This window comes from Acomys russatus, chromosome 19 (genome assembly GCF_903995435.1).
Source record: "Acomys russatus chromosome 19, mAcoRus1.1, whole genome shotgun sequence".
Taxonomy (NCBI): domain Eukaryota; kingdom Metazoa; phylum Chordata; class Mammalia; order Rodentia; family Muridae; genus Acomys; species Acomys russatus.
In genome coordinates this window covers 24287068-24313247 of record NC_067155.1, presented here as the reverse complement: position 1 = coordinate 24313247, position 26180 = coordinate 24287068, and the positions used below count along the sequence as shown (strand labels likewise).

The 26180-nt window shown below is 41.8% G+C and overlaps 1 protein-coding gene across 7 annotated transcripts in view; it reads right to left on the bottom strand.

The window, feature by feature from the left end:
* N4bp2l2 (NEDD4 binding protein 2 like 2) overlaps positions 1–26180 on the bottom strand; it is a 56767-nt gene that overhangs the window by 17705 nt on the left and 12882 nt on the right. The window contains exons 3-7 of one of the 7 annotated variants that reach the window (XR_007832392.1): positions 26040–26164; positions 23002–23090; positions 22550–22626; positions 19449–19595; positions 995–1123 (exon numbers count right to left, since the gene is read on the bottom strand). Coding sequence is in view for 5 of the 7 variants with exons in the window: in XM_051162832.1 (XP_051018789.1) it covers positions 13283–13310; positions 19449–19595; positions 22550–22626; positions 23002–23090; positions 26040–26164 (466 nt within the window). In the remaining 2 variants the exon portion in view is untranslated. Of the gene's footprint in view, positions 1–994; positions 1124–13267; positions 13311–18966; positions 19596–22549; positions 22627–23001; positions 23091–26039; positions 26165–26180 lie in introns of those variants that run through there. The other 6 variants (XM_051162832.1, XM_051162831.1, XM_051162835.1 and 3 more) reach the window with 6 other exon arrangements.

Genomic DNA, 26180 nt, shown 5'->3' with positions numbered 1-26180 from the left:
GATTTCCCGTCGTCACTTTCCTATATTCTTGTCCACTTGCTAAACCCCACTTTTAGATGATTTAGGCATCAATCTCTGGAAAATTTCCCTCTGAACATGATATTTCACTTTTCCCTGTATCCATTAACTATCCCTACTAAGCAGTGGAGACACAATTCCACTGCTACACATCTGGAGACACAACAGACTTTTATTGCCTCTTTTCACTACAGGTTCACATTCTTCCAACCAGGAAAAATATCTTTTTCCTGCCTTCAAATTTCAGCTTCCACCTTTTACTCTTCTACAGCACTTATTCTTAAGAAACATTCCGCGCTGTGCATGGTAGCCCATGCCTGTAGTCTCGGCACTCAGGAGGCTGAGGCAGGAGGATCACCACAAGTTCAAGGCTACCAAGGACTATTCAGTAAGTTCCAGGGAGTCTGGGTTACATAGCAAGACTTGTCTCAAAACAGAAACAAAAACAGAACACAAAGCTTTCTCCTCTTTTCCACATGTCCCACATTTTCAGACACTAGGCTACTTCTTCATGGGCCTGTGTCGTTCTCTGACAGACTCCACTCAGTGTCCACTTACCATGTGCTCCCTGGCTGTGGCGTATCGATCCAATCTTTACCCCTCTGCTTGGCCTATGCAACTAGCGTCAGAAGAAATGGAGAAAATTCTCCCTTGCCAACTCCCTACCAAGCTCATCTACCTACCCTACCCATCTATCTACCTACCCTACCAAGCCAACATCTCCGAACTCTGTAGGCACTTGCACACATGTGCACATGTCCTCACAGACACCCACCTACGCACATAATTAAAACAATATTTAAAACACAAAATTATTCCCTTACTGTAAAATTAAACAGCATACAGACAAATAAAGGAAGCGTGGAAAGGAGGCTGACCACTCCACCCATCTGGTTCTGGACCCCAGACTGTCTCTCATGCCCTCTTCCCCTGTGCTCTTGGCCTGGGTTTCCCCAGCACAACATGTGGTGCTGACCTCTTTTTACTCTGGCTGTCTTAGAGGCTTCAACCATGGGGATCCATCATGAGCTCCGTGTCTTCAGCAAACCTGTGTGGCGTCCAAAATGGATGGACTCATGTGACTAACTACACATTTCTTGGTGTACTGGGGATGTAGCACAGTGGTAGGGTATGTCATTAGCATGTGTGAGCCCTGGATTATAGTCACAGACCTACACATCTTTATATTCTCTCTCCCTGCCCCCCCCAAACACACTTCTAGAGAGGTCCATATCAATTCTAAAGACAAGAACTGATCCACATCTTGCTACTAATGCTATGTATCTTACCTACTAATGATGTTTTGGGAGAGGGTAATCTCAGCTCTCAGGGAGGCACAGACAGGAGTATACTTGTGAGTTGGAGGCCAGCATGGTCTACAAAGCAAGTCCAGAACAGCCAAGACTACACAGAGAAACCCTGTCTCAACAAACAAACAAACAACAAAAACAACAAAAAAGAAAAGAAAAAAGCCAGCAGGCTGACAGGATTCTATGCTGGCACCCGGTGAGCAGGCGCCTCTCCTGCCCCTCCTGCACATGCCTGCTCACCTGACTCTTGTGACAACCCTGTCACTTCCGCAGCTGTTTATAGAAGCAGAACCTGCATCTGCTCAATTTGATGTTCCCATCTTGAATGACTCATCCAAAGGAGCCCAGGCTGCAATTAACTAGCAATTTCACATGGGTACATGAATATCACACAGAACATTATGTACTCTAAAGGAGTGTGTGTGGAGGGCCTCCATGAAAAAATGAGAGACAAGAGGGCTTATTATCTTCATTAAGCTTTACTTTACTTTGTAATAGTTTTTTTGGTTTTTTGTTTAAAGAGAATGCCATACAAAGCTTGATTTTAAACCAAAACCTTGTTTTTCTTAAAGGATCTGTATGGGTTGCTCAACAGACTATTCCATGGAACAAATCTTACCACGTTGTCAGAAATAGGCTTCTAAGCCATCACCCCGCTACTCACTGCTAGATCAAACCCATGATACACAGCAGCAGCAACAAAATTCTAAATAAGTTTTCTTCTCTCCATCATACTGAACTATAAATTATAAACTAGGCATCTGAACTTTACAACCTCAAACAGGATAGTAATTTTATTAGATCCTACTAAAGATCCACACAATGTAGGTGAAAAAAAATCTTGCCAGGATGCATAAAAAGGCCCATATAGGGGCTGGAGGGCTGGCTCAGCAGCTAAAAGAACTTGCTCTTTTCAGAGAACCTTGGTTCAGTTCCCAGCATCTACACTGTGGGTCACAATGGCCAGTAACTTCAGGTCCGGGGAGATCTGATGCTCTCTTGTGGTCTATACAGTTATTACATGCATGTAATGCACATAATATAAGCGGGCAAAATACCCATATATATAAAACAAAAAAAAATTAAAGGTACATATATATCAGAAATTGAATTATTCTATAGGTTAATTCCTGTCTATAAGTAACTTTGATAAATCTAATGAAAAAGGAAAACTTACTCTTCTGGGCCTTCACAGCATCTCTCCTTTGCACATACTTGATGTACTTCCAGCATGAAAAGATGATCATACAGGCTGGAGAGATGGCTCAGAGATTAAGAGCACTGGCTGCTCTTCTAGAGGTCCTGAGTTCAATTCCCAGCAACCACATGGTGGGTCACAGCCATCTTTAGTGTGATCCAGTGCCCTCTTCTGGCCTGCAGGCCCACGAGAGCAACGCATGCATAATAAAGAAATAATCTTTTTAAAAAAGTGATCATACACAGATCAACAGAGCCACAGACTTTGATGACTAAACCACTAAGCATTTAGGCTGAAACACTAACATACCCATGTTGCTACATTGCTTATTCCACCCGACAACCTTGTTATTACGGTTCTATCATTTGTTGATTCATCTGTTCAGCATAGACAGGGTAGCTCCCACATGACTAACAGCCCCAGGACTTCTGAATTTAGTAGCAAGCGCTAGGTTCAACGTAAAAGCCACCAGTTTCCAGAAGCCCTGAAAAGACAGTTAGGTCATCACGGAAGCTCTTGAAGCCAGGGCTTCTGAATAGCTATGAAAGCCACACGAGGCCCCTTCTTCCATCAGGACACCGTATTTACAGTGAAGACCTTACCCAGGTCTTCAAAAGCAATGAAAGTGCTGCATGGTGTCTCTTCCAGGGGGCGACTTCACTGTGGCCCCTTCACCTTAGCTAGGTGTTCCGGATGACTTGCTACAGCTTTTGTGTCGACACTTGCTGCTGTGCCTGCATTTTTCTTAGAGACGCTGTCTGTCCTTTGTCCTTGTGAACCAACTTCTGCTGGCTTCAGACTTTGCACTGCAGCTGCAAGCAACCTCTGCTGTTACCTTTCCACACTCTGCTTTGGTAGAACTGAAGCATGTTAGGGCCACGCCTAATGGAATGTTGCGGCTAGTTTGATTATCCACATCGCATTTTTTATCATCAGAAGGACAAGTTGCTAAAATTCATGTGTGCACTGGAGTGCCACTTTATAATTTTCTTACATAACACTTATTTTGGAGGGGTTGGAGAGATTCAGTGGTTAACATCACAGGCTGCTCATCCAGAGCACAGCTGGGCTCAGCTGCCAACCATGGTGGCTTGACAGCTCTCAACTCCAGTTCCGGGGATCTACACCCTCTTCTGGTCTCCACAGACACCTGCACATACATGGTGCCCCAACACACATGCAGGTAAAACACTCACACACATAAAATACCTTGGAATTATTTTAAAAATTCAAAAACCATCTTTTATTTTACATTCCGGTCATGGCTGATTGCTTGGTCCAAGACCAGCTTTTGGCTTATCTCAGCTTTCAGCAGGCTTTTCTCAATTATCTCTTGCTTTAAAAACACATGTTTAGGCCACGCAGTGGTAGCGCACGCCTTTAATCCCAGCACTAGGGAGGCAGAGGCAGGTGGATCTCTGTGAGTTCGAGGTCAGTCTGGTCTACAAAGTGAATCCAGGACGGCCAGGGCTACACACTGAGAAACCCTGACTCAAAAAGCCAAAACAACCAAAAATAAACCCCCCAAACCAAGTTTATCAATTATTGACTTTGTGCTCATTTGTACGCGTGTGCATGTGTGTGTACATGTGTTTGGGTCATGCCACGGCAAGTGTAGAGGTTGGAGGGCAACTTGGTTTCACTGTGTGAGCTCTAGGCCCTCACCCACTAAGCCACCCTGCTGTTAGCAGAAGTGAGAGACACGTATGGAGAGCACTGTTGGGTTACATTAGCTTAATTTCAAGGGTGGAAGGAGGACGTCAGAACCCACCCTTACTGTTCTACTCCCAGCACTCATGTGCACACTGTATTCACTAGTTCACGCAAGCATATAAGAGCTGCAGATGTTTTAAAACTTCACAAGTTAGGGCTGGCAAGATGAGGCATACGTTTCACAGGCACAGACACTTGAGTTCGATATGCAGAACTCAGAAGAGAAAGAGCTGGGCACGGTGGTGTGCACCTGTCACTGCAGCACTGCGGAGGGGCAGACAGTCCCAGGCGGTGTGCACCTGTCACCGCAGCACTGTGGAGAGGCAGACAGTCCCAGGTAGTGTGCACATGTCACCACAGCACTGTGGAGAGGCTGACACCCTGGTGGTGTGCACCTGTCACCGCAGCACTGTGGAGAGGCTGACACCCAGATGGTGTGCACCTGTCACCGCAGCACTGTGGAGAGGCAGACAGTCCCGGGGCACTGGTCAGCGTAGCCTAGCCAGTGAGAGCCACCTGCAGCCACACTCTAAGTACAAGGATTAGGACCAGCACACACATATGGGAGGCTGGGGCTGGACATACTCTAACACACAACACTCTGCCCTATGGTCCAACAAAATCTGTTTTTCACCCACGCAAAATACATAGAACTCTATCCCAAGAAGCCCCCAAATTTTGGCCCATTTTATCAACTCTTCCATCCAAATCTCATCGAAACGCCATTAATATCAGGTGTGGTTGGACTCATGGCTCGTCCCAATGCAGAATTCCCCTCAGCTATGAGCTGATGAAACCAGAAAAGTTCTCTCTTCCAAAATTCAAGTGGTGAGATAAGCACAGGGCGTGACATTCCCATCCCAAAAGCAAGCAACAGGGAGGAGGATGGCAGGCCACAGGGAGTCCTGTAACCAGGCAAGGCAAACGACATCATTGTTTTTATTGGTGGTAACAGTTTGTAGCCTCAGCTGTGTTACCTGATCCTCCCACCTCCACCTCTTGAACGCTATGGTTACATCCAACACCACACAGCCAACTGTGTGGAACTGGGGATTGAACCTTTAGGCAAGCACTCTTATCAAATTGAGTTACACTCTCAGCCCTTAGATTTTTAAGTCTCACAAATAATTCTCTTTGAGCAAGATATAATGAATAATACCTATAATCCTATGATTTTGGAGAGTGAGACATGCTAGTCTGAGGCTAGCCTAGGCTACTTAGTAAGACTGCTTAAGGGGCTGCAGAGATGGTTCAGCAGTTAAGAGCACTGACTGCTCTTCCAGAGGACCCAGGTTCAATTCCCAGCACCCACCTGGCAGCTCACAGCTGTAGCTCCAAGATCTGACATCCACAGACATACATGCAGGCAAAAACACCAATGTACATAAAAATAAGTAATTTTTAAAAAGACCATTTGAAAGAAAGGAAGAGAACTCTAATATGAATGGCAACTGTGCCTTTTATGCCTGAGACACTAACAACCCTCTTCCACACTAGGAAGTGACCTAACCTACAAGGACTTGGTCCCTCTGATCCTGTGGTAACAATGGTGGCCCTACTGACAATCTTCTGGATCAGTGGTTCTTAACCTCCCTAAAGCTGTGGCCCTGTGTTGTGGTGACCCTCCAACCATAAAGTCATTTTCATAGTTATGTCATAACTGTCATTTTGCTAATGTTATGAATCATAATGTAAATATCTGCATTTTCCAACGATCTTAGGTGATCTCTCTGATAGAGCTGTTTAACTCCCACTGTTCTGGATTGTTCTTCCCTTTGTTGAAGAATAAGAATGACACGTGCTCACAGCTAGCTCGCTCCCACCTGTTGGAATCCCTGAACTCTGATAAGACTTTCACTCTGCCCCATCGCTGGCCCTGACGCTTCCGCTGGCAGGAGCTCCACTGGCACGGGGCCTTCCTTCTCTCTTCTGACTTGCACCAGCTTCTGCTGACATGGCTGTTTAGACCCGCATGTCACAGTCCATGCAACCTCTTAGCAAACAAGTATCTAGCTACAACCTGATGGTGTCTCCATAATATTCTTTGTAAGTTTTCAAACATGGTCTGAGCATTTTCTTTTTTCTTCCGAGACAATGCCTCTCTGTGTAGCAGCCCTGGCTGTCCTGGATCTCACTCTGTAGGCCGGGCTGGCCTCAAACTCAGAGGTCTGCCTGCCTCTGCCTCCCAAATGCTGGGATCAAAGGTGTGCACCACTACCGCCCAGCCTCTGAGCACTGTTCTGACTCTTCAAGTTTCAGTTCTGGCCTTAATAAATCCTGCCTCAACTTACCTCTGACATATTTTACTACGCGTAGTAAAAAGACATCAGGCCACGCCATGAATGTTTCCCTTACAACTCTCAGCTTAGGGCTGGCAAGAGATTCAACAGGTAACGGTGCCAGTGCAATCGGACAACCTGAAATTGATCCTGATCCCACGTGGTGTTAAGTGCCAGGTCCAAAGGAACTCCAATTTTGCAAACTTCAAAAGGCAGTACAAACACCCAGAAATGAGCTCAACCTGGACTATGCCACGGTTTCTGTCGTCAGATAAAAGCCTGCATTCCTCGCTGGCTTGTGAAACTGGTTCCCCTCTACTAAAAGGAGCCTTTTCCCTGACCTCTGGCAGAAGGGACACGTGGCTCCCTGTGGTGCCTGTTAGCACACCAAAGCTCATGCTGGCTCTAGGCTCCCTCAGTCACAGGAGTACCTGCGATGACGACGCATTTCAGAATCCTTTCTAGCATCCTGTCCTTCTCACTTCCCTCCAGGTCACAGGCGTCCCCGCCCCCAGCTACTCATTCTCCTCTTAACCCTGCTATTCTCACTAAGTTTTCTACAGTCTCTACTCCCGTGATATTCTCCTTCTCTTGCAGACAGCCCTGGCCACATTCAGTTTGCATCTTTCTCTCTCTGCTCTAGACTCTTCCATATGATTCTGGCTGTTCTTTTTGTACCTACAACTAAAATTAGCCCCTTAACCATACTATGAGGTGCACATGTTGTCAGTTTATGTAACAAGGAGAGAACTGACTCTCCTAAGTCGTCCCTGACCACCACACGTTTGCCCCATCTGCCTGATGTGACAGCATGGCACAGGTATAAATACATCATATTACAATGTAACAAAATGTAAAATTCTAGATTCATCACTATGAATACATCTGTTTTCTACAAACATACTAATATAATTTGGGGGCTGGTGAGATGCATCAAAGGTTAAGAGCACATACTGCTCTTGCTTGTAAATAATCTGATTATCTTCCTCTGGTGTCTTCACATGTACAGCCCTGGGAAGGATATGGTCTCAGTTGCTTATTGAACTATGTACAAATGCAGGCTCAGCCTGAGTACCAGAAGTGAGAATTTCAATGTATGCCCAAGGAAATCACAGTTCAGCCTGAAACAAACTGGAGTAAGTTAGAACAACTGATTTTCACTTATAACTGAAAATGAGTAATACTTTTTCCAGCCAACATGGTAGCTGATCGTGTAATGCAGGGCAAGACTGAGAAAACCCTGACTCAGAGCTAAAAGCAGCTGCTGGTTAGTGGTGCGGTCACAGGCAAGTGAAGAAGGAAGAAGTACATGACAACAGAGTGATGTCCTTTGAGATTCACCATCCCTGGAATGTGCACACAGCAAGAGTATGGAAACTTGGACAGAGAGGAGACAGGCCAGTATATTCCGGGGACAGTAAAGACCAAGAAAAGGCTCAAGCTTCGGGCAGGTGACAAAGCGGGATGATGTAATCCAGCATCTCAATTACCACATCATGGCTATCAGCTTGTCCTAAGAACAACGGGGAAACAATTGGCTTTTTATTCTGAAAAGGTTACTGGAAGGGAAAAGACCCAGGGGCTGCAGCGAACACCTGTGAAATTCTGGCTGTTTCAAAACACATTCAAGAGATATTTTAGGTAGTAACAAAATTCAAATTCCTTTTGATGGATTGAAAATGAGGAGGGAGGTAGTGGCACACACCTTAATGTCAGCACTCGGGAGGCAGAGCCAGGCAGATCTAAGACAACCAGGGATACCTGGAGAAATCCTGTATTAAAAAGCCAAGAAGAAAGGAGAGAGACAGAAGGGAGAGGGAGGGGAGAGGGGCCTCATATCAAGTTCAATGCCAGCCACAGAAGCATAGTGACAAATTGTTTCAAAACTAAATGCTTAATAGTATTATGACAATAGGACAGTGTAAAGAGGGAACGGGAGGGTCATTTTATTCTGGATTGGGTCAGGGAAGGTCTCTCCTATAGGAGATATTTCATTTGATACCTGAATGTTGAGAAAGTTACAGCCATGGGAGGAAAGGAAATTAGCATTCCAAGCCGAGAAAACAGCTATTGCTTAAAGCTGCACATGAGAACCGACATAAAATGAGGTCCAAAAGAAAAATGCCAAGAACCAGATTATGTAGTTTTTAATTAATGTGTATGAAAATACATATACATTACTTAGTCCCAGCTCCAAAGTCTTCATTTAGACTAAATTAGTTGCTTGGTAGATAAAAATTATAGTGTGGCAAAGGGGGAGGGGAGGGCAGACACATGACTACTACATCCAAATGAGAACCTGGAGAGGGTGAGAGTAAGAGGAAACTGTCTAGAACTGAAACGTAAGGAATTCCAAAGTCAAAGAGTAAGAAAGAGGATAGATGGCAGCAAGGAAGATGAAGAGACATTGCTAGAGCTATGAGCAGAAACCTCAATGCTAAAGTATATAGCATATGCAAAACATATTCTTTAGCTTGTGTGTGTGTGTGTGTGTGTGTGTGTGTGTGTGTGTGCGCGCGCGCGCGCGCGCACTTGTGAAGCCCAAAAGACAGAAGAGGAAGTGTAGACCTCTGGAGGTGGTTGTGAGCCACCTGATATGGGTGCTGGGAACCAAACCCTGATCCTCTAGATGAGTACCAAACACTGTGAGCTGCTGTGCCGCCTCGTTTATTATAACGGAGTGGGGTGAGGTGTGCCAGAGCACACGTGTGGAGGTGAGGGAACAACTGAACAGAGATGGTTTGCTTTCTACCTTTAGACAGGTCCTGGAAACTGAACTGAAGTCCTCACGCTTGGGCAAGAAGTGCTTTACCGCTAAAGCTAAATATCTTGCTTGGTTTCCCCCCTCCCTCCCTCCCTCCCTCTCTGTCTTTCTCCTTCCTTTCTTGTTCAAGACAAGGTTTCTCTGTGTAGCCCTGGCTATCTTGGACCTCACTCTGTAGACTAGGCTGACCTTGAACTCAGAGATCTGCCTGCCTCTGCCTCCCAAATGCTGGGATTAAAGGTGTGTGCCTCCATCAACTGGCAAAGCCAAATATCTTAATGAAAAGGGTCAAAACTTAAACGCCTCAAAATAGTCAAACACGACAGGTGATGAATATTTCTCAATATAATGGAAATTCTGGAGACTTCTAAGTCAATTAAGTAAAAGGAGAGAGTGGAAATGGGTGACAATAATCATGACAAATGAGGAAATAAGACATTAAATAGATTGTTTATGAGGCTTACAAGTAAGTGAATTATGCTAAGAAAAAAAGATAGAGCTGGGCATGGTGGCCCAGGCCGTTAGTCCCAGCACTCATGGAGGCAGAGGTAGGTGGATCTCTTGTGAGTTTGAGGTTAGCCTGGTCTACAAAGTGTCCAGGACAGCCTGGGCTACACAGAGCATCCCTGTCTTTAAAAACCAATCCTCTACCCCATCCCCCAAAAGATTTAACAGAGACTTGATTGTGTTTAAATGCTGAAGTGAAAATCTCAGGAACAAAGGAGAGGTTGAAGCGAGAAGAAGACCGGCCAGGTGATAACCAGCCATTCCTGACAAGGTGAGAGAGCCGCAGCACTGAAGCCTTAGTGAGGAGAGAGCCACCCTCTACTGAAGAGGCAGGCAGACACCATAACTCTTAATAATAATTAGTCACTTGCTACTAAAATCACAACCAACGAACAGTTTGAAAAGTTTAAGACAATAAAATGACCAAAAAACGTTAAATTGGGATTCACTAGTTTGAATCAGCTAAATAATAACTGATTATATGTGGGGTATTTTTTGTTCGGTTTTTTGAGACAGGGTTTCTCTGTGTAGCCTTGGCTGTCCTGGACTCGCTTTGTAGACCAGGCTGGCCTCGAACTCACAGCGATTCGCCTGCCTCTGCCTCCCGAGTACTGGGATTAAAGGCATGTGCCACCACGCCCGGCGATTATATGTGTTTTAAAGATAATTATGTAGACATGTGCATCGCAAATACTCAATCTTCAATGTCACGCAAATGTATGCTTAAAGTTCACACTCTGGGGAGTTTTGGGGAGGTTGAGGTGGAGGTAATTTCTGCTTTGAGGTTTATAATGAGGAGCACTTTCCCCGGTCCTTTGGAGAACTTTTGAAAGTGTTAATGAACTTTTTGGTGGATCACTAAACATCAGGAAAACAACCTGGATTTTTTCAGATTTATCTAAGAAAGTGCTGAAAACCAGACAAGACCTAAAAGACATCACCCAAAGGGTCAACACTGCTGCCCTGACTGCTAAGACCTGCTCATAGCTCACAGTCACCTCTAAGGACTCTCGGTACCATCAGTCTGGAGAAAGGGCTTGGTGTGACATCAGATACTCCCTGCAGTCACAAGTGTGACAGACATAACAAACTCCCTGGAAAGCTGCCCTGTTTTATCAATGTTTCTGGGAGAAGCCCGGGGGCCAGGTCTCATAGTTGACCATATTATAATCGGCTTAGACTTTTCACTTAATGGCCCCTCTGCTGAGACTGACTTTAGTTCCTGGCATAACTGTGGCTCCTCTAACACCAGCTATCACCCTCAGCATATCAGAAGACAGTCTCTATTTTGAACACAAGATGAAATTAAACTCAAAATTTCAGGCCCTACATGTCTGAAACCAGGATTCAATGTTTGCTGCTTTGAATAAAACAATGGATGATAAAAGAATGTTCTGCTTGGGCTAAAGATAAATGATGTTCTACTATAGTTAAGGCCACAACATCCTGCTATGTTCTCTACTCCTAGAAAGCTGGAAAGCCCCTGAGAGCTCCCCTGCCCTAAATCCCAGCCAATCAGCTTGAAATGCTTTGTCTAGCCACCTGGGTACATTGTGCTCAGAACAAAATCAATTCTTCTTGGATTTAGCTAATCAAAATAATGTAATGCTGCCTTCCCTCTTGCTTCCCACCTGGTTATCTGGCTGTTACCTGGTTACTGTTTTTCTTATAAAAAGCCTGCCTTAGAAACAGACCCGAGTCACAGTCTGATTCCTGAATTTGTACTGTGACCCTGTCGGGTCAGTTCTTGTTCAGCATTCAAACAAACTTCTATCAATCTGAGTCTTGTGTTCGAGTGGTCAGTGTGGCTAATCCTGAGCCCTAACACGTTAAAGAACAAAGCTAACAGACACCACAGACATGAAGGAAGAAACAAGATCTCAGCTTCTGTGGCACTGAAATTTTGAAGACACCACAACACCTTTACTATTTCATTCCAGCCTCTATGACTTTTAATCAGCAAACACAAAGGGAGTGGGGATACTATTCTCAACAATATTATCCCTTAGAATTTTAAGGTATCAACTCTCACTGTTTTTAATTACCTAAAAATGTCAGCCCATGACGTATGCTTGTATTTTAGTTGGAATATAAATAAAACACTACAACTGCACCTGCAGCTAGTTACTAATTTCCAAGAAGAATACCACCACATGCACTGCTTTCCAGTTTTCTAAGTTAGCATAATCCATTCATAAAACCAGTGCCAGTCATCCCTTCTTTCATGTAGCCTTTCCTACTCAAAGCAAAATCCACATTGTCATCAAGAAACAATACAAAACTACCATAAACTACGTTTAAGCAACTAAGAAAAAGAAGTGAAGCCCAGTCCATTAATTTATTTTAGTTAAAACAAAGTCAAATACTCAAAAGAATTCTCCAGTGTATAAACATTTTCCTTATAGAATGTATTAATTCCATCTTATTTATAAAGCAAACTTAAGAAATTGCCTCTATTCTTTAATTTTTAGAAATTAATTTAAGACATCAAAAAGGGAAAATAAAGGCAAACCAGGAAATAAATAAAACCATGTATAAAAAATGTCCTATTTTAGAGAATGCTATCTGAAAATTAAGCATGAATAAAAAACCCAATTTATGTAATTTAACAATCCATTTATTGAATACTACACATTTGAAATGCGAATTTAAATAAGAAAAAAATTTAAAGTAAATGTTAAGCATTAAAAGCACAACAGTAAATATTAACATTTTTATATCAATATAACTGTATAAAATATTTAAACATTAAATACTATCAAATTCTCTACTGTCAATTTTGACTTTTCAAAAACTGAATTCTAAATAACTATTTACAGATTTAATCATTCGACTTGATCGAAATGTAAACATAGCTTCTATTCCAGTGAATGAAAAGTACTATAAAGATGTACCAAATTCTCCACCAGAATTTCTCTGCCTTGAGAAAAACATCCTAACTGAAAAGAAGACTGTGTGGCAAAATATAATATGGGATACGGTCCTCCCTAGATTTGAATTCTCCCTTCACTAGAGAAATACGCATAGGAGAGACCACTTAACTTAAGATCTTGTTTCTTTTTATAAAAGCCCGTGTTAGGACTATGGCTCAACACTGTAGGCATTTACACAAGCGTCAGTAAGCTAAGGCTCATTGCAGCAGCACTGGAGGCGGCTCAGCTCTCGCTAACTGTGAGCTCTGTAACACTCGGCTGCAGCTGCCACCAATCAACTCAAATCTCCCATACTCAGTTGCCAAAATATTTCCCCCAAAATCTACACATCAACTTATTACATCATGTTTATGAGACTCTCAACCAATGAGTATCACAACGATAGATTTTGAAATTAAACCTTTCAAATAAGCATTTCATATCAACACTGTACTAACCCATAGGGTCAGGAGAGTAACCGTTGAGGCGTGGCCACCGGAGGGATTCATGTGACACTGACCCCAGTGGAACACAGGAAGGAAAAGGCAAACATAGTTTCGCCAGGCACTTACCCAGCCTCACTAGGAATGCCATGTGGTCACAGGAAGACTGTTAAGCAGAAAAAAAAAAAGAAAAGCAGAGCGCATACAGAGAAGAACTATATGAAAGAAAAGAAACACACCTCTAAAGCCATTAAGAAAAAACACAGAGAGCGTATTTCCTAAACAAAAAACCAAACAAACCAAACCTGAGTTCAGAATTCCAACTGGAGATGGCATAATTATAATTACAATGTGTAGATGAATTTAGTAACCCTAAAAGCAAAACCTTGAAGTTCTCATGTGTAAATACAACTAGGACTATAACACAACACCGCCCCCAACCCCACTAAGTGTAAACACAGGCTTAACCACAGGTGCACATGCGGAAATCCAGGAGCTACTGCAAAACTCACTCTTCCCACTCATGTACAAGGTGTGCTTTAACTCTAAAAATGAGCAAGGAAATCGATTATTAAGGGCTAGACTGCTGGTCAGCTGTGGTGGTGCACGCCTTTAATCCCAGCACTCGGGGGGCAGAGGCAGGTGGGACCTCTGTGAGTTCGAGGCCAGCCTTGGTCTACAAGAGAGTCCAGGACAACCAAGGCTTCATAGAGAAACCTTGTCTCAAAAAACAAAACAAAAAAAGAGCTAGAGCAAGCCTTTAATCCCAGCACTGGGGGTGGGGAATGGGGTGGGGAGGTGGGCAGAGGCAGGTGGATGTTTGTGAATTCATGTCCAGCCTAGTCTATAGAGTGACCAGGCCAGCTAAGGCTATACAGAGAAACCCTGTCTCAAAAAAACAAAAACCAAGCAAACAAATACGCAAACAAGACCCAGACCATTACCCTCAACACGCTGTCTTCAGGTCCCAGCAAACAGGTGCAGTGCTGGCTAATGTGGTATTGTCTAGTTCTAAGGTTAGTGCCTACTTCACGTCTGTGCCCAAGCTTCGTAAAATACTTATTTTTAGTACAGCTTAGTTAACAAGCCATGTGTTGAGAGGTGGATTATGGATGTAACCATCGCAGGACCACTCCTAAAATGTGACAGGGTTACCAATAAGGACTCTTTGAAGAAAACCAGAGTACCCCTAATATAGATGACTAAAACTTCCCTTACATGTTTAAAAAATCAATGAGTTAAAATTCTCCAGTCCAAGGGAGAATGGAGGTGCCTGCCTGCCGTCTTAGCAGCTGGTGGCGGCTGGAGGACCAGGGGTTTCAGTCATCCTCAGCGCTGCGGTGAGTTTGAAGCCTCTGTGGGTGACATGAAACCACACCTTTTTATTTTTATTTTTTTTAAATAAAAGATAAGAATCATTCTCTTCACTGTTGACCTTTTCTCCAAGATTTGTCTTGTGGGCTTATAAGATGGCTCAATGAGTAGAAACATTTTTCACCATGCTCAACTCCCTGGGTTTGATCCCAGACACTCACATGGTAGAACAGAGAACCAGCTGTTCTAAGCTGTCCCCTGACCTCTGTTTGACTGCGGTGGCACAGGCACACACATGCATGCATGCAAACACATGCTGGTGCCATTCAAACATACAACAACCAAAACAAGACACTGAGAGTTAACTTGCGACACAGCACTCTTTTCTTGCACACAATCTGACAGTGCCGATGCGTCACGCATTTCCATGAAGCGGCTGCGCTGACCATCATTATTCACACACACATTCTACTCACTATAACCTGGACACTGTCAGCTATAGCCATTCTTCCATGAGTTAGCCTTGGCTGTCCTGCACTCGCTGTAGACCAGGCTGGCCTGGAATTCACAGAAATCCACCTGCCTCTGCCTCCCTGAGTACTGGGATCACAGGTGTGCACCACCATGCCTGGCTTTCCTCTGAAGTTTACAAAGCATGAAACAGGGAAAATTTTTTAGGCTTAAAAAAAGTTGACAATGTAGTAGTAGTAGTAGTAATAATAATAATAATAATAATAATAATAATAATAATAATAATAATAATAATTTGACAATGTGGAAGCTAGAAAATGACTCCATTGGTGAGCACTGGCTGCTCCTGCAGAGGACCAGGTTCAGTTCCCAGCACCCACATGATGGTCACAACCATCTGCAACTCCAGCTCCAGGGGAATTCAATGCCCGCTTCTGGCCTCTTTGGGTGTGGCATGCATGGTGCACACACACACATATACATACACACACATACATGCATGCATAAATGGAAGCAAAGCACACACATAAAACAAAACCATGACAATTTCAACCAAGTAAATGGAAGTCAATCTAAATGCTGCTTTACAAAACAAAAGGAGAACAAAACAGACAATCACTAGTGGTTCTTTTACAATCTATGTCAACAAACATAATTCCTTGCTACTTTGAGGACAGTCTGAAGAAAAAAAATCGGGGGCTGGAGAGATGGGTCAGTGGTTAGAGCACTAGCTGCTCTTCCAGAGGACCTGGGTTCAGTTCCCAGAACCCACATGGCAGCTCACAACTATGTGTAACTCCAGGTCCAGAGCATTTGACACCCTCACACCTATGCACATAAAATAAAGTAAATTATAAAAAGAAAAAAATCTGGCATGCATACAAAGAAGCTATTGGTTTTTTTTTTTTAAGCTATTGTTTTAGTGGTACCCTTATTTAAAAACAAAATAAAAATTGATATGCCAATATTTGGTTTTTTTTAACCTGGTTTTTTGAACTTTGATATTTTTGGAACTTGTTATATAGACCAGGCTAACCTTGAACTCAAAGATATCTGCCTGCTTCCGCATGTTGGTGCTGGGACTAAAGGCACACATCACCATCCCTGGCATGTCAATATTATTCTCTAATAAAAACTTAAACACCTCAAAGAAAATTTGAACACTAAAAATTTCAGTTGGAATTATGAATCCTTTCAAATTGCATCAATATGTAAAACTAGAAAGTTCAATAATCTGTATTAATTAGATAAGACTTCAAGTACCTAAACCAACTGTCAATTCAACAACAAACTCAATTATTTTATTTTATAATTTTACTTTTAAAGACATAAAAATGTATTAAAACAATGTTTTTTTAATGGGTGGCAAATAACGGAAATAAAACTATCTAACTGAGAAGCGGTGCCCAAGTTTATCTGCATCATCCTGAGTGCTTTACTAACAAGGCTATAACAAAGACAAATGTGCTTATCCAATAGTAGTTGATTTTACTCAAAAGCTAAAACCAAACCACTGAATTAGAACCGAAGCTGTGTGACGCATCTTAAGTCCAAAACTAGCGGGAACCACATTATAGTGAGCGGTGGCACGGGGAGCATTAAAATTACATTCAAATAAATGAAAAACATGCTGAAAAATTAACAGGTAAGTTTCACACTTTTTTATTGGCTTTTAAAGCCCACTGTCTTATCATTAGTTGATTTTAGTATCTTTCTTTGCAAAGTCACTCACTGTTGTTTATTTTTTTTTAAAAATCAGTCATGATGCTTTGAAAAAATATTAAGTGATTTTCTACTTTTAAAGGGTCTTAGAGAATGCTGATGTCCCTGCCCCAAAAAGAATTCATAATATTAAAAAATTAAACAGAAATGATTTAAGATCTCTGAATGAGGGCTGGAGAGATGGCTCAGAGGTTAAGAGCACTGGATGTTCGTCCAAAGGTCCTGAGTTCAACTCCCAGCAATGACATGGTAGCTCACAATCATCTACAACGAGATCTGGTGCCCTCTTCTGGCATGCAGGCACACAAGGGGGCAGAATACTGTATAATTATAAATAAATCTTGAAAAAAAAAATCAAATCTCTGAATAACTTTGTTTGTTTTTCTGGTTTTCCAGGACAAAGTCTCACTCTGTAGCCTTGGCTGTTCTGGAACTCGCTCCGAAGATCAGGCTGGCCTCAAACTCAGAGATCTGCTTGCCTGTCTCCAGAGCTGACTGTATTAGTCAGAAATGGAGATAAAGTTGACTGTTAAAAAAAAGAAATCTTGAAATTTACTTATTCATATTCTGTATCTCCCAAAGGCAAGCTTCTAGTCTATTAAAAAAAAGAGTTTAATAGCTAAGAGCTTCTTTGAAAACACTAGATTCAGAGTGCCACGCCTTTAAAATGCAGCGTTCTGAATTGTGTGTGCACATGTAAGTCTACATGCATGCGTACAGGCATACACAGAGCCTGGTGGTGTTGGATTCCCTGGAACTGGAACTAGAGGTGGTTGTACGCCACCTTGCATGCGTGCTGGGCGCCAACTTGAGTCCAACAGAAGAGCACTTGCTCTTACCCACCAAGCCGTCTCTCTAGTCCCACCTGAAGTGTCATAAAGGCACACATATCTAACAGTTGCTTCACCTGGCCCCAAGTTTAATCTTCTAGTATGATTTTCAAACTGTGCTAATCTAAATACACCAGAAAACACAAATCTAAATTAAAAAGCAATCTTATGTTAAAAAGGTATGTATAATGTATATATACATATATACCCATACACGGAACATGGGCCAGCACATTCCTACTGTATGTCTACTTAAGATGAACAGGAGAAGACAGGGCAGGGCAGGCCCTACTGAATGTGAGCAGCACAGAGCAGTGCAGATTAGCCGCAGTCACAGTCTCAGACACGGACAGCGGCATGATTAAAACACTAGCCGACAACACTGTATCTAGTTTTCAGTCTCACAACTTGAAAAAAAGCAAGACATTTTAAAATAACACACAAAAATTACATGACTTAGGATAGGTTATTTAGCAAAGTGTTTGAAGGTCATGAAATAGTAATATGCAAAGCGTACACGGGATCGTAATAAATTAACTTTTGATTTTACACTGTAATTAACTAGAATTTTTTTTTTTTTTTTTTTTTGTTTTTTTTTGTTTTTTTTTTTTTTTGGTTTTTCGAGACAGGGTCTCTCTGTGTAGCCTTGGCCATCCTGGACTCACTTTGTAGACCAGGGCTGGCCTCGAACTCACAGCGATCCGCCTGCCTCTGCCTCCCGAGTGCTGGGATTAAAGGCGTGCGCCACCACGCCCGGCTAGAATTTTTTTTTTTAAGAAAATAAACCAGAGAGTAAAGACTCCGTATACAATACTGCAAAGAAAGGTATTCTAGTAAGGTGGGAGTTTCTTTCCTTGCATTGTTCATTAGGAACCAACTAGGCAAAGTTGTGCTTGAAGGTGGAAAAGAAGTACAGCTAAGTTTCTGAATTCTAAGTAAATGAATATAATCTAATAAACGAGGCTACTCAGTGAAAGAAACAGAGATGGCTCCATAGTACGAATAAGAACCAGGAGAAATAACACACATATAACAGGACAAATATTCTTTATCGGTGCTAAGCAACCATCCAAAATATTTTTATGTCAGAATTGTATGGCATCACATTGAACAACCACAACAGCAAACCCTGAACCATTATCAGAATCACCTGGCAGGCTTCTAAAGTCTATACTTGCCTTGCCCCTGAGGCCCTCCTACAACTCCAGTCAGAAAGGGGTAGGGAATCGTCCAAGAATGGTACACATATCACTTGATCATGTGAACCTGAGACAGCGTGCCTCCCACCTCTATGCCCCTGCAGAGGGTCTTCATATGGTTTTCTGCCCTGAACCCAGCACAGTAGAGATGGCCGTCATATGTACACAGGCTTCATAAGATGATTAGCATACCTTCTGTCTAACATGTGCTGGGAAATTCTGTTTGAACTAAGTAACATGTTAATTATGGCTTGGCGCTGACTTTGTCACACTGGTGAATTAGCTCACTGGTATGCCAAGTTAAAGGGATCAACTATAAAGTATTCTATTAAAAGCTGGTATTTCTATATATTTAGGGTAATGAGAGGAAAACATTAGTTTTTATGAAAATTTAAAGTATGAACTATTAAAAAAGCAGTTCAACAGTATCTAAAATAGATAAAAATTAGTTTAAAATTCAGCTTTAGAAAAAAAATCCTAGTTCTTTTTTTCATTTTACCAGTCACAATAACCAGAAGTGTTATGACAAAAGATTATAAAAGCATTTAAAATACAATTTTATGCAATTTTATTTGTGCTTTACGATCTAAGCAACTTGCAGGGAATGCCTTTGTGAGGCTACAAAGTGGGTTCTTTTTATTTGAAGCTATTCAAATAGACACGCTTACTACTTTGTTCTCAAAAGATATCAACACATCAGCCTCAACAGCCACTCAGTAGTTATCTGTGACGGACACTTGACTCTGTGAGCCTAGAGCACCTCCCCACCTCGGCTCCCCCTGGACAGGAAGGGGTCTCTGTATGCTTTTCTGTGTTGGCTCCACTGAATTCATCACAATAGAGATGGACATTTGAAACTCATAGCGATCCAGCATCTGAGCGATCTTCTTTCGAGACACGCCATGTTTATTCCTCCTACCGAAAAACGGAAAAGGACTTTTAAGTCTTTTTATCTTTTTTCCCCAAGAAAGCATAGGTTTAGAAATTCAGCTATTTTACAATAACAGATAAAAGCCTAAGTGAGAAGAAGATTCATGCTTGCTAGTTCAGAGGACTGAGTTAACCAACTATACCTTCCAACAGAATGGTTCACTGAAAACATTAGGTCTACAGCAAAATAAAAGATGTTTTCATAAATTTGCCTTGTTTTTTTTTTTTTTTTTAAAGAAAGAAAGAACATGAAGTTAGAGGGTGGGATCTGGGAGGAGTTGGGGGAGAAGATAGAATATGACTAAAATATATTAAATGAAAAGTTTAAAAATATTTCAACAGGGGAAAATTTTTAAATTTTAAAGAAAAAAATAATCTGAGATTGTGTTTTGAGAATTAAAGAAGAAACAAATTCCCTAAGGCTTAACAAAAAATGAAAAATATTTATTAGTTACATTTCCTCTTGCATTTTACTAATGACTGAATTATTCAGTTTTTGAGGCAAGGTCTATTATCACTATTGGGTTTTTTGAGATAGGGTCTCACCATGCAGTTCTGCTTTTCCCGGAACTCACTATGCAGCCTGGGCTGGCCTCAAGAATTCATAGAGATCTGCATCTGCCTGTCTTGGTCTATGAAGTGCTAGGATTACAGGCGTGCGCCACCATGCCCACCTTTTCCTGTATTTTCTTCTATATGAGTTTTGGACAAGAAAAGTGATTTAGAGACTGTACCGTTCTTGACACTTAGGACTTTGGAAAGTTTATTTACTCTTATGGTTTCCTACAGTACAATAACACATAGGAACCGGATTTTTTTTGTTTGTTTTTTGATACAGGGTTTCTGTGAGTCCCTGGCTGTCCTGGACTCACTCTGTAGACCAGGCTGGCCTCCTACTCACAGAGATCCACCTGTTTCTGCCTCCTGAGTGCTGGGATTACGGGTGTGCGCCACCACTTGTGGTTCTAATCTGATGTTTTACACTCAAAGTTTAAGAGCAACCACAAAGACAGAAGGGAAAAATAAAGAAGCCCAAGGTTAAAAATTAACAAGAAATGGACTAGGGGAATTCATTACTGTTAGATCAATAGCTTGGCTAGTGTTCAATCCCAAACGTAAACAATAAGACTTTAGCCGGGCATGGTGGCGCAAGCCTTTAATCGCACGCCTTTAACCCAGCACTCGGGAGGTAGAGGCAGGCGGATCGTCGTGAGTTCGGGACCTGCCTGGTCTACAAAGCGAGTTCAGGACAGCCAACAGCCAAGGCTACACAGAGGAACTGTCTTGGAAAACAAAACAAAGCAACTTCATAAAGTTGGTAAAATATGACCAAATCACAAGATACCCAAATTAGTAATTTAATTCTAATTCCTCCAAAATTCAAATTATGCTACATGCCAGTTTAAGTGACTGCTAATTTATATTAAGAAATCATTTTGCTGGGCTTAGTGGCACACATCTTTAATACTGGTACTTGGGAGGCAGGGGTAGGAAGATCTCTGTGAGTTTGAGGCCAACCTGGTCTAGTGAGTTCAAAGACAACACGGTGAAAACCTGTTTCAAGACCAAACAAAACAAAAGCCCTAATGATTAAGTCACAACAGTCTGTCATAGTTAAATGAAGCCATAACTATAGGGTGGTTTACTCACTCAGTCATTTACATGCCATCACTCAACTCTCTTTAGCTTTACATTTCCATCTTTAGTTTAACATTTCCATCTCTTCCTCCTTGAGTACAGCATAAATGGTTTGGTAGGCAAACAACGCCCTCCAGATATTATCAGTGTACAGCACACAAGTCACAAGGACAGAGTAGTTGAAGGAATGAAAGATGGGGAAACAGCTGGGCTGCGTACACAGAACGAGAGCCTGAAGGCTGGGGATGCGGTTTACAGCAGGATGTGTGTTTAGTGTGTACACACTAGGGCTCTACCAACAGCACCAGAAAATAAAAAAATAACAGTTTGAGGATGGAAGATAAACAGTGAAAAGGGAAGTTTAAAAATGGGACTAACACACAATTCTATGGATATACTAAAAACTGCTTTATATAGGTAAATTGTAAGATATATGAAATAAACCTAGTACAATTGCTACTAAAAGGAAGTGAATCAAAGTAGGCAAAGAAAAGAATAGCAAGACAAGCAGTGACATGGGGGAAGGACATTGGCCAACAGAGGATGAGCTAGGCTGCAGGGCTGGAGCCCACAGTCTCCCACAAGTCTCTCTGTCTGAAGTCTAGGAAGATCTGAAGAGCATTTGCCTAGCAGATGACACTCTGGGCTCATTTCCCCAACATGATGTAAAAAAGAAAAACCAAACCTCCAAACGACCCAGAAACAAACCCCACAAACCTTTAGTTTTCCTGGGCAGAAAACAACCAATTCAGACTCTAGGGCATGCAGACTCTTTCTTATTCGACATGACTGCTCATAATTTGCAGCAGACAAGTTAAGATGTCTGAAATGACATCTCAGCCCAAACTCCAATGGGAACTAAACATGCTAAATGCGTATTACCATCCTAGAAGGAACTTAAAAAAGGAAGTCCTGAATAATGCAGTTGCAAAGCTCAACTTGGGATAGAATTATGGAAAGATGGTAAAGTCAGAGCAGGATGAAAACACAAGGCACAAAGATGATGATGGGACCTACAATGGACACATGATGGTGCAGGGAGGAGGGAGAAGCCTTGATGTCACATAATCAGTCAATAAACTTAAACAGAAGAATTCACATTAAGAAAAAGTACCAAGCACGTCAGCAAAAGATAGCTAATAAATTCTGACAAGGCAACGCTCTTCAAAAACGTGTTCCTTTTAAAAACACATCCCCTGTTCCCAACTAACAAAGACGGCAAGCAAAGCCAGAAAGAAACCAACCACACAAAGACACACCAAAGAGGCAAGATAGGGATTCAATAAAAATGATGCTCTTACTTTTCTAATTCTTCAGGATCAAACTTCCACCAAGTCTCCGGCTCATGAAACTCTACTCTGTATCCTTTTCCTATGGCCTACACAGGGGAGGGAAAGACAAAACCCAGAGAACATGCTTAAGGAAAAGAAGGCACACAGGTACAAGTCCACCTGACAACAGGGAGGCCGCTCAACCAAGAAAAGTGCTTCTTGGCAAACTGCGGCTTAGGAAAATGCTAAGAGCACATAGCTGGACGATTTCCAATTACAAGCTTCACGTCCAGGAGTGACCAAGAAGATGGACACACTCAATCACCATTGACACCATTCCCATTTTTTAGACGCTAAAACCCAAACAAACCTATTTAGAAAACAAGGAAAGATGTCTTAATAATAACGACCGTATTGGCCTAACTTTCAGAATATGAAAATCTTATAAAAATAAGTAAAAACCATGCATGTCTATTATTTACCATTTCCACATATGGTTTCATTTCCCAGGCTTGTGTATTAGTGTTGTCTATTATAACTGGAGATCTCCCCTGATCGATAGCTTGTTTTGCTGAAATAAAAACATAAGTAAAATTTAACTATTTAGAATTAAGAAACATAATACATCTTTGCATTTAAAACAAAAAGTTGCCAAGCCTAACACAGAAACTCTGTCTCAAAAAACAAATAAACAACCCCCCCAAAAAAACAGCAACAAAAGAATTATATTATCTCTTCAATTAGTGCCATGAAATACAAGACATGCTGCATATATTCTCTGGATTGATATTGATTTTAACAAGCAAACAAACAAACAAAATAACAAACAAACTGCAAAACCCATCTTAGAACATTTTGTTCACTTACAGCTAATGAAGCATTCAGTCTAGACCCAATTCTCACTAACAGGAAATACAGGTGATTAGGAATACAAGAAACAAAAATTTACTTACACAGAAAGCAAATTTTAAATGAAAGGTGTAACAAAACACTGAAAGGCAGTAAGTATGTCTTTTATAGGTCAAAACAGTAGGTATTTCTATAAAAATGATGTGAGAGAGATGGCTCAGACAGAAGCGTACTTGCCACGCAAACCTAAAAGCCTACACACATGCCCTAGGGCCTATATAACCAGCAGGGGGACTGATGCATGTCTGCAGTCCCAGAATCCTCACAGGCAGGAACACAGCCATGAACCTTACAGTTCAGCTAGCCTGGGATACCGAGTGCAACAACAGAAACAAGAGCGACCCTGCCTCAAAACAAGACGGAAGAGAGAATCACTCCACACACATTGGGCACATGTGTACATGCCCACACACACAATAAATAAATAAATGGATAAACAAGCAAACAAATTTAAGTGATGCATTTGAAATGTTAGTGTAAAAGAAAGATACAAGTGAAACTTCATGTCAGGTAGCTCAGTACCAAGTTCAACTGATTTGAGACTCGTGGTCCTTAAGCGTGTGACTGAGGAGAAGGCAACTTTACTTCTAAAGTCTATCACCCTACTGCAGTGTCCTCTCTTGACCACGAGGGAGAATCACTGTCACAGTGAGCCATTTCTTAATGACAGCAGTGTATATAGTAACTTCCAAAAATTTAAAAAGGTGAATGCAAAGATGAAATTTTCTTGATATACAGGACTCAAACCACTAAATTCAACCTAATGTAAGAGGCATGTCCAACCTGCATTTCATTGATGATGTGTGGCTGAGAATCACCATTATCTGTGACCTCACTTAAAACACCATGAGATTTACTCTCTACAAAAGTGTTTTTTGTAACTTATAGTACATGTATTTTTTAAAGATAGCTCTAGATCCAATACACATTATAATCATTTAGAAAATTAAAAACAAACAAACAAATAAAAACTGGAGATAGAGCAATGGCTCAGCTGTTAGGAGCACTAGCTGCTCTTCCAGAGGATGCAAGTTCAATTCCCTGCGCCCACATGGTGGTTCACACTCTAACTCCAGTTCCAGGGATCTGCATCTAGGTAAAACACGCATACACAGCCGGGTGGATGGTGCACGCCTGTAATCCCAGCAGTCAAGAGGCAGAGGCAGGTGGATCTTTGAGTGGTCTACAGAACAAGTTCCAGAACAGCCAGAGTTACACAGTTCAAGGCCAGCCTGGTCTACAAAGTGAGTCCAGGATACCCAAGGCTATACAGAGAAACCCTACTCAGAAAAAAAAAAAAACACCCATATGCATACAATTCTTAAAATGAAACCTTTTTTTAAAGGGTCCATAGCTGCCAGGTGGTGGTGGTACACACCTTTAGTCCCAGCACTCAGTAGGCAGAGGCAGGTGGATCTTTGAGTGGTCTACAGAACAAGTTCCAGGCCAGCCAGAGTTACAGAAAAACCCTATCTCAAAAAACAAACAAACAAAAAAACCAAAACAATAACAAAATTTTAGGCGGGCGGTGGTGGCGCACGCCTTTAATTCCAGCACTCAGGTGGCAGAGCCAGGTGGATCTTTGTGAGTTTGAGGCCAGCCTGGTCTACAAAGTGAGTCCAGGACAGTCAAGGCTACACAGAGAAACCCTATCTCAAAAAGAAAGAAAGAAAGAGGTCAGGGCTAGAGAGATGGCTCAGCAGTGAAGAAAACTGTGTGCTCTTCTAAGAGGTCCGGAGTTCAATTCCCAGCAACTACACGGTGGCTCACAAGTATATACTGGGATCTGATGCCCTCTTCTTGCATGTAGGTATACATGCAGACAGAGCACTCATAGACTTAAAAAAAAAAAAAAAAAAAGTCCACATCTTTTAGGTCTCATTCTGAGCCCCAAGGAGTCTGCCATTTTTTAAAGGAAGGGAACCCCACATGATTCAAAATGTACTATCAGGACTGAGACCAGTACTTCCGATGGAAAGAAACTGACTCATGTCTTCTAATATGGAGTAATAGACAGGGTTCTTATAACATAGTATTAATGAGGAAAACTAACACATGTATTTTTAAAAATTAAGATTCAAAGACATTAGCATTTTTCAGGGTGGAAATATAACTTTCAGAATATAAAAACAAAGGCATTCTCTGAATTATTCATAAGGTTTAAAAAAAGAAAGAAAGAAAGAAAGCCTATTGAAATGTTCCCCACCTCTATTTGATCAGTTTATGTTGGTAACTATTTACAGGCCACCTTTTTTTTTTTTTTTTTTTTTTTGGTTTTTCGAGACAAGGTTTCTCTGTGTAATGTAGCCTTAGCTGTCCTTGAACTCACAGAGATCCACCTGCCTCTGCCTCCCGAGTGCTGAGATTAAAGGCGTGCGCCACCACACCTGGCCAGGCCACCCTATTTTACCTAAATTCACCAATTCTTATAATCTTGACCAGAGAAGGCAAATGTATTTACTATCATGTCTTCCATAAGGAAAAAAATAAGACTCCAGGTTATTAACAGTTTGTCAAAGTCATTCAGCTAGTAAAAGTCTAAATCAAAAATAAAGCCTAGGTTAGACCCGTAGTAAACCACTCCATCCCCGGAGCCTTGGCCCAAACAAACCTCTGTTCTGGTTCCAGTCATGGGCATCACCAAGTTGGTTAACGTTGTACCTGTACCCATCTTGATGATGAAAGTAGTCATCAGTGCTGAACACGATGCCATCACGGCTCTGACCAAGCAGAATTCTGTCAACAAAAGATA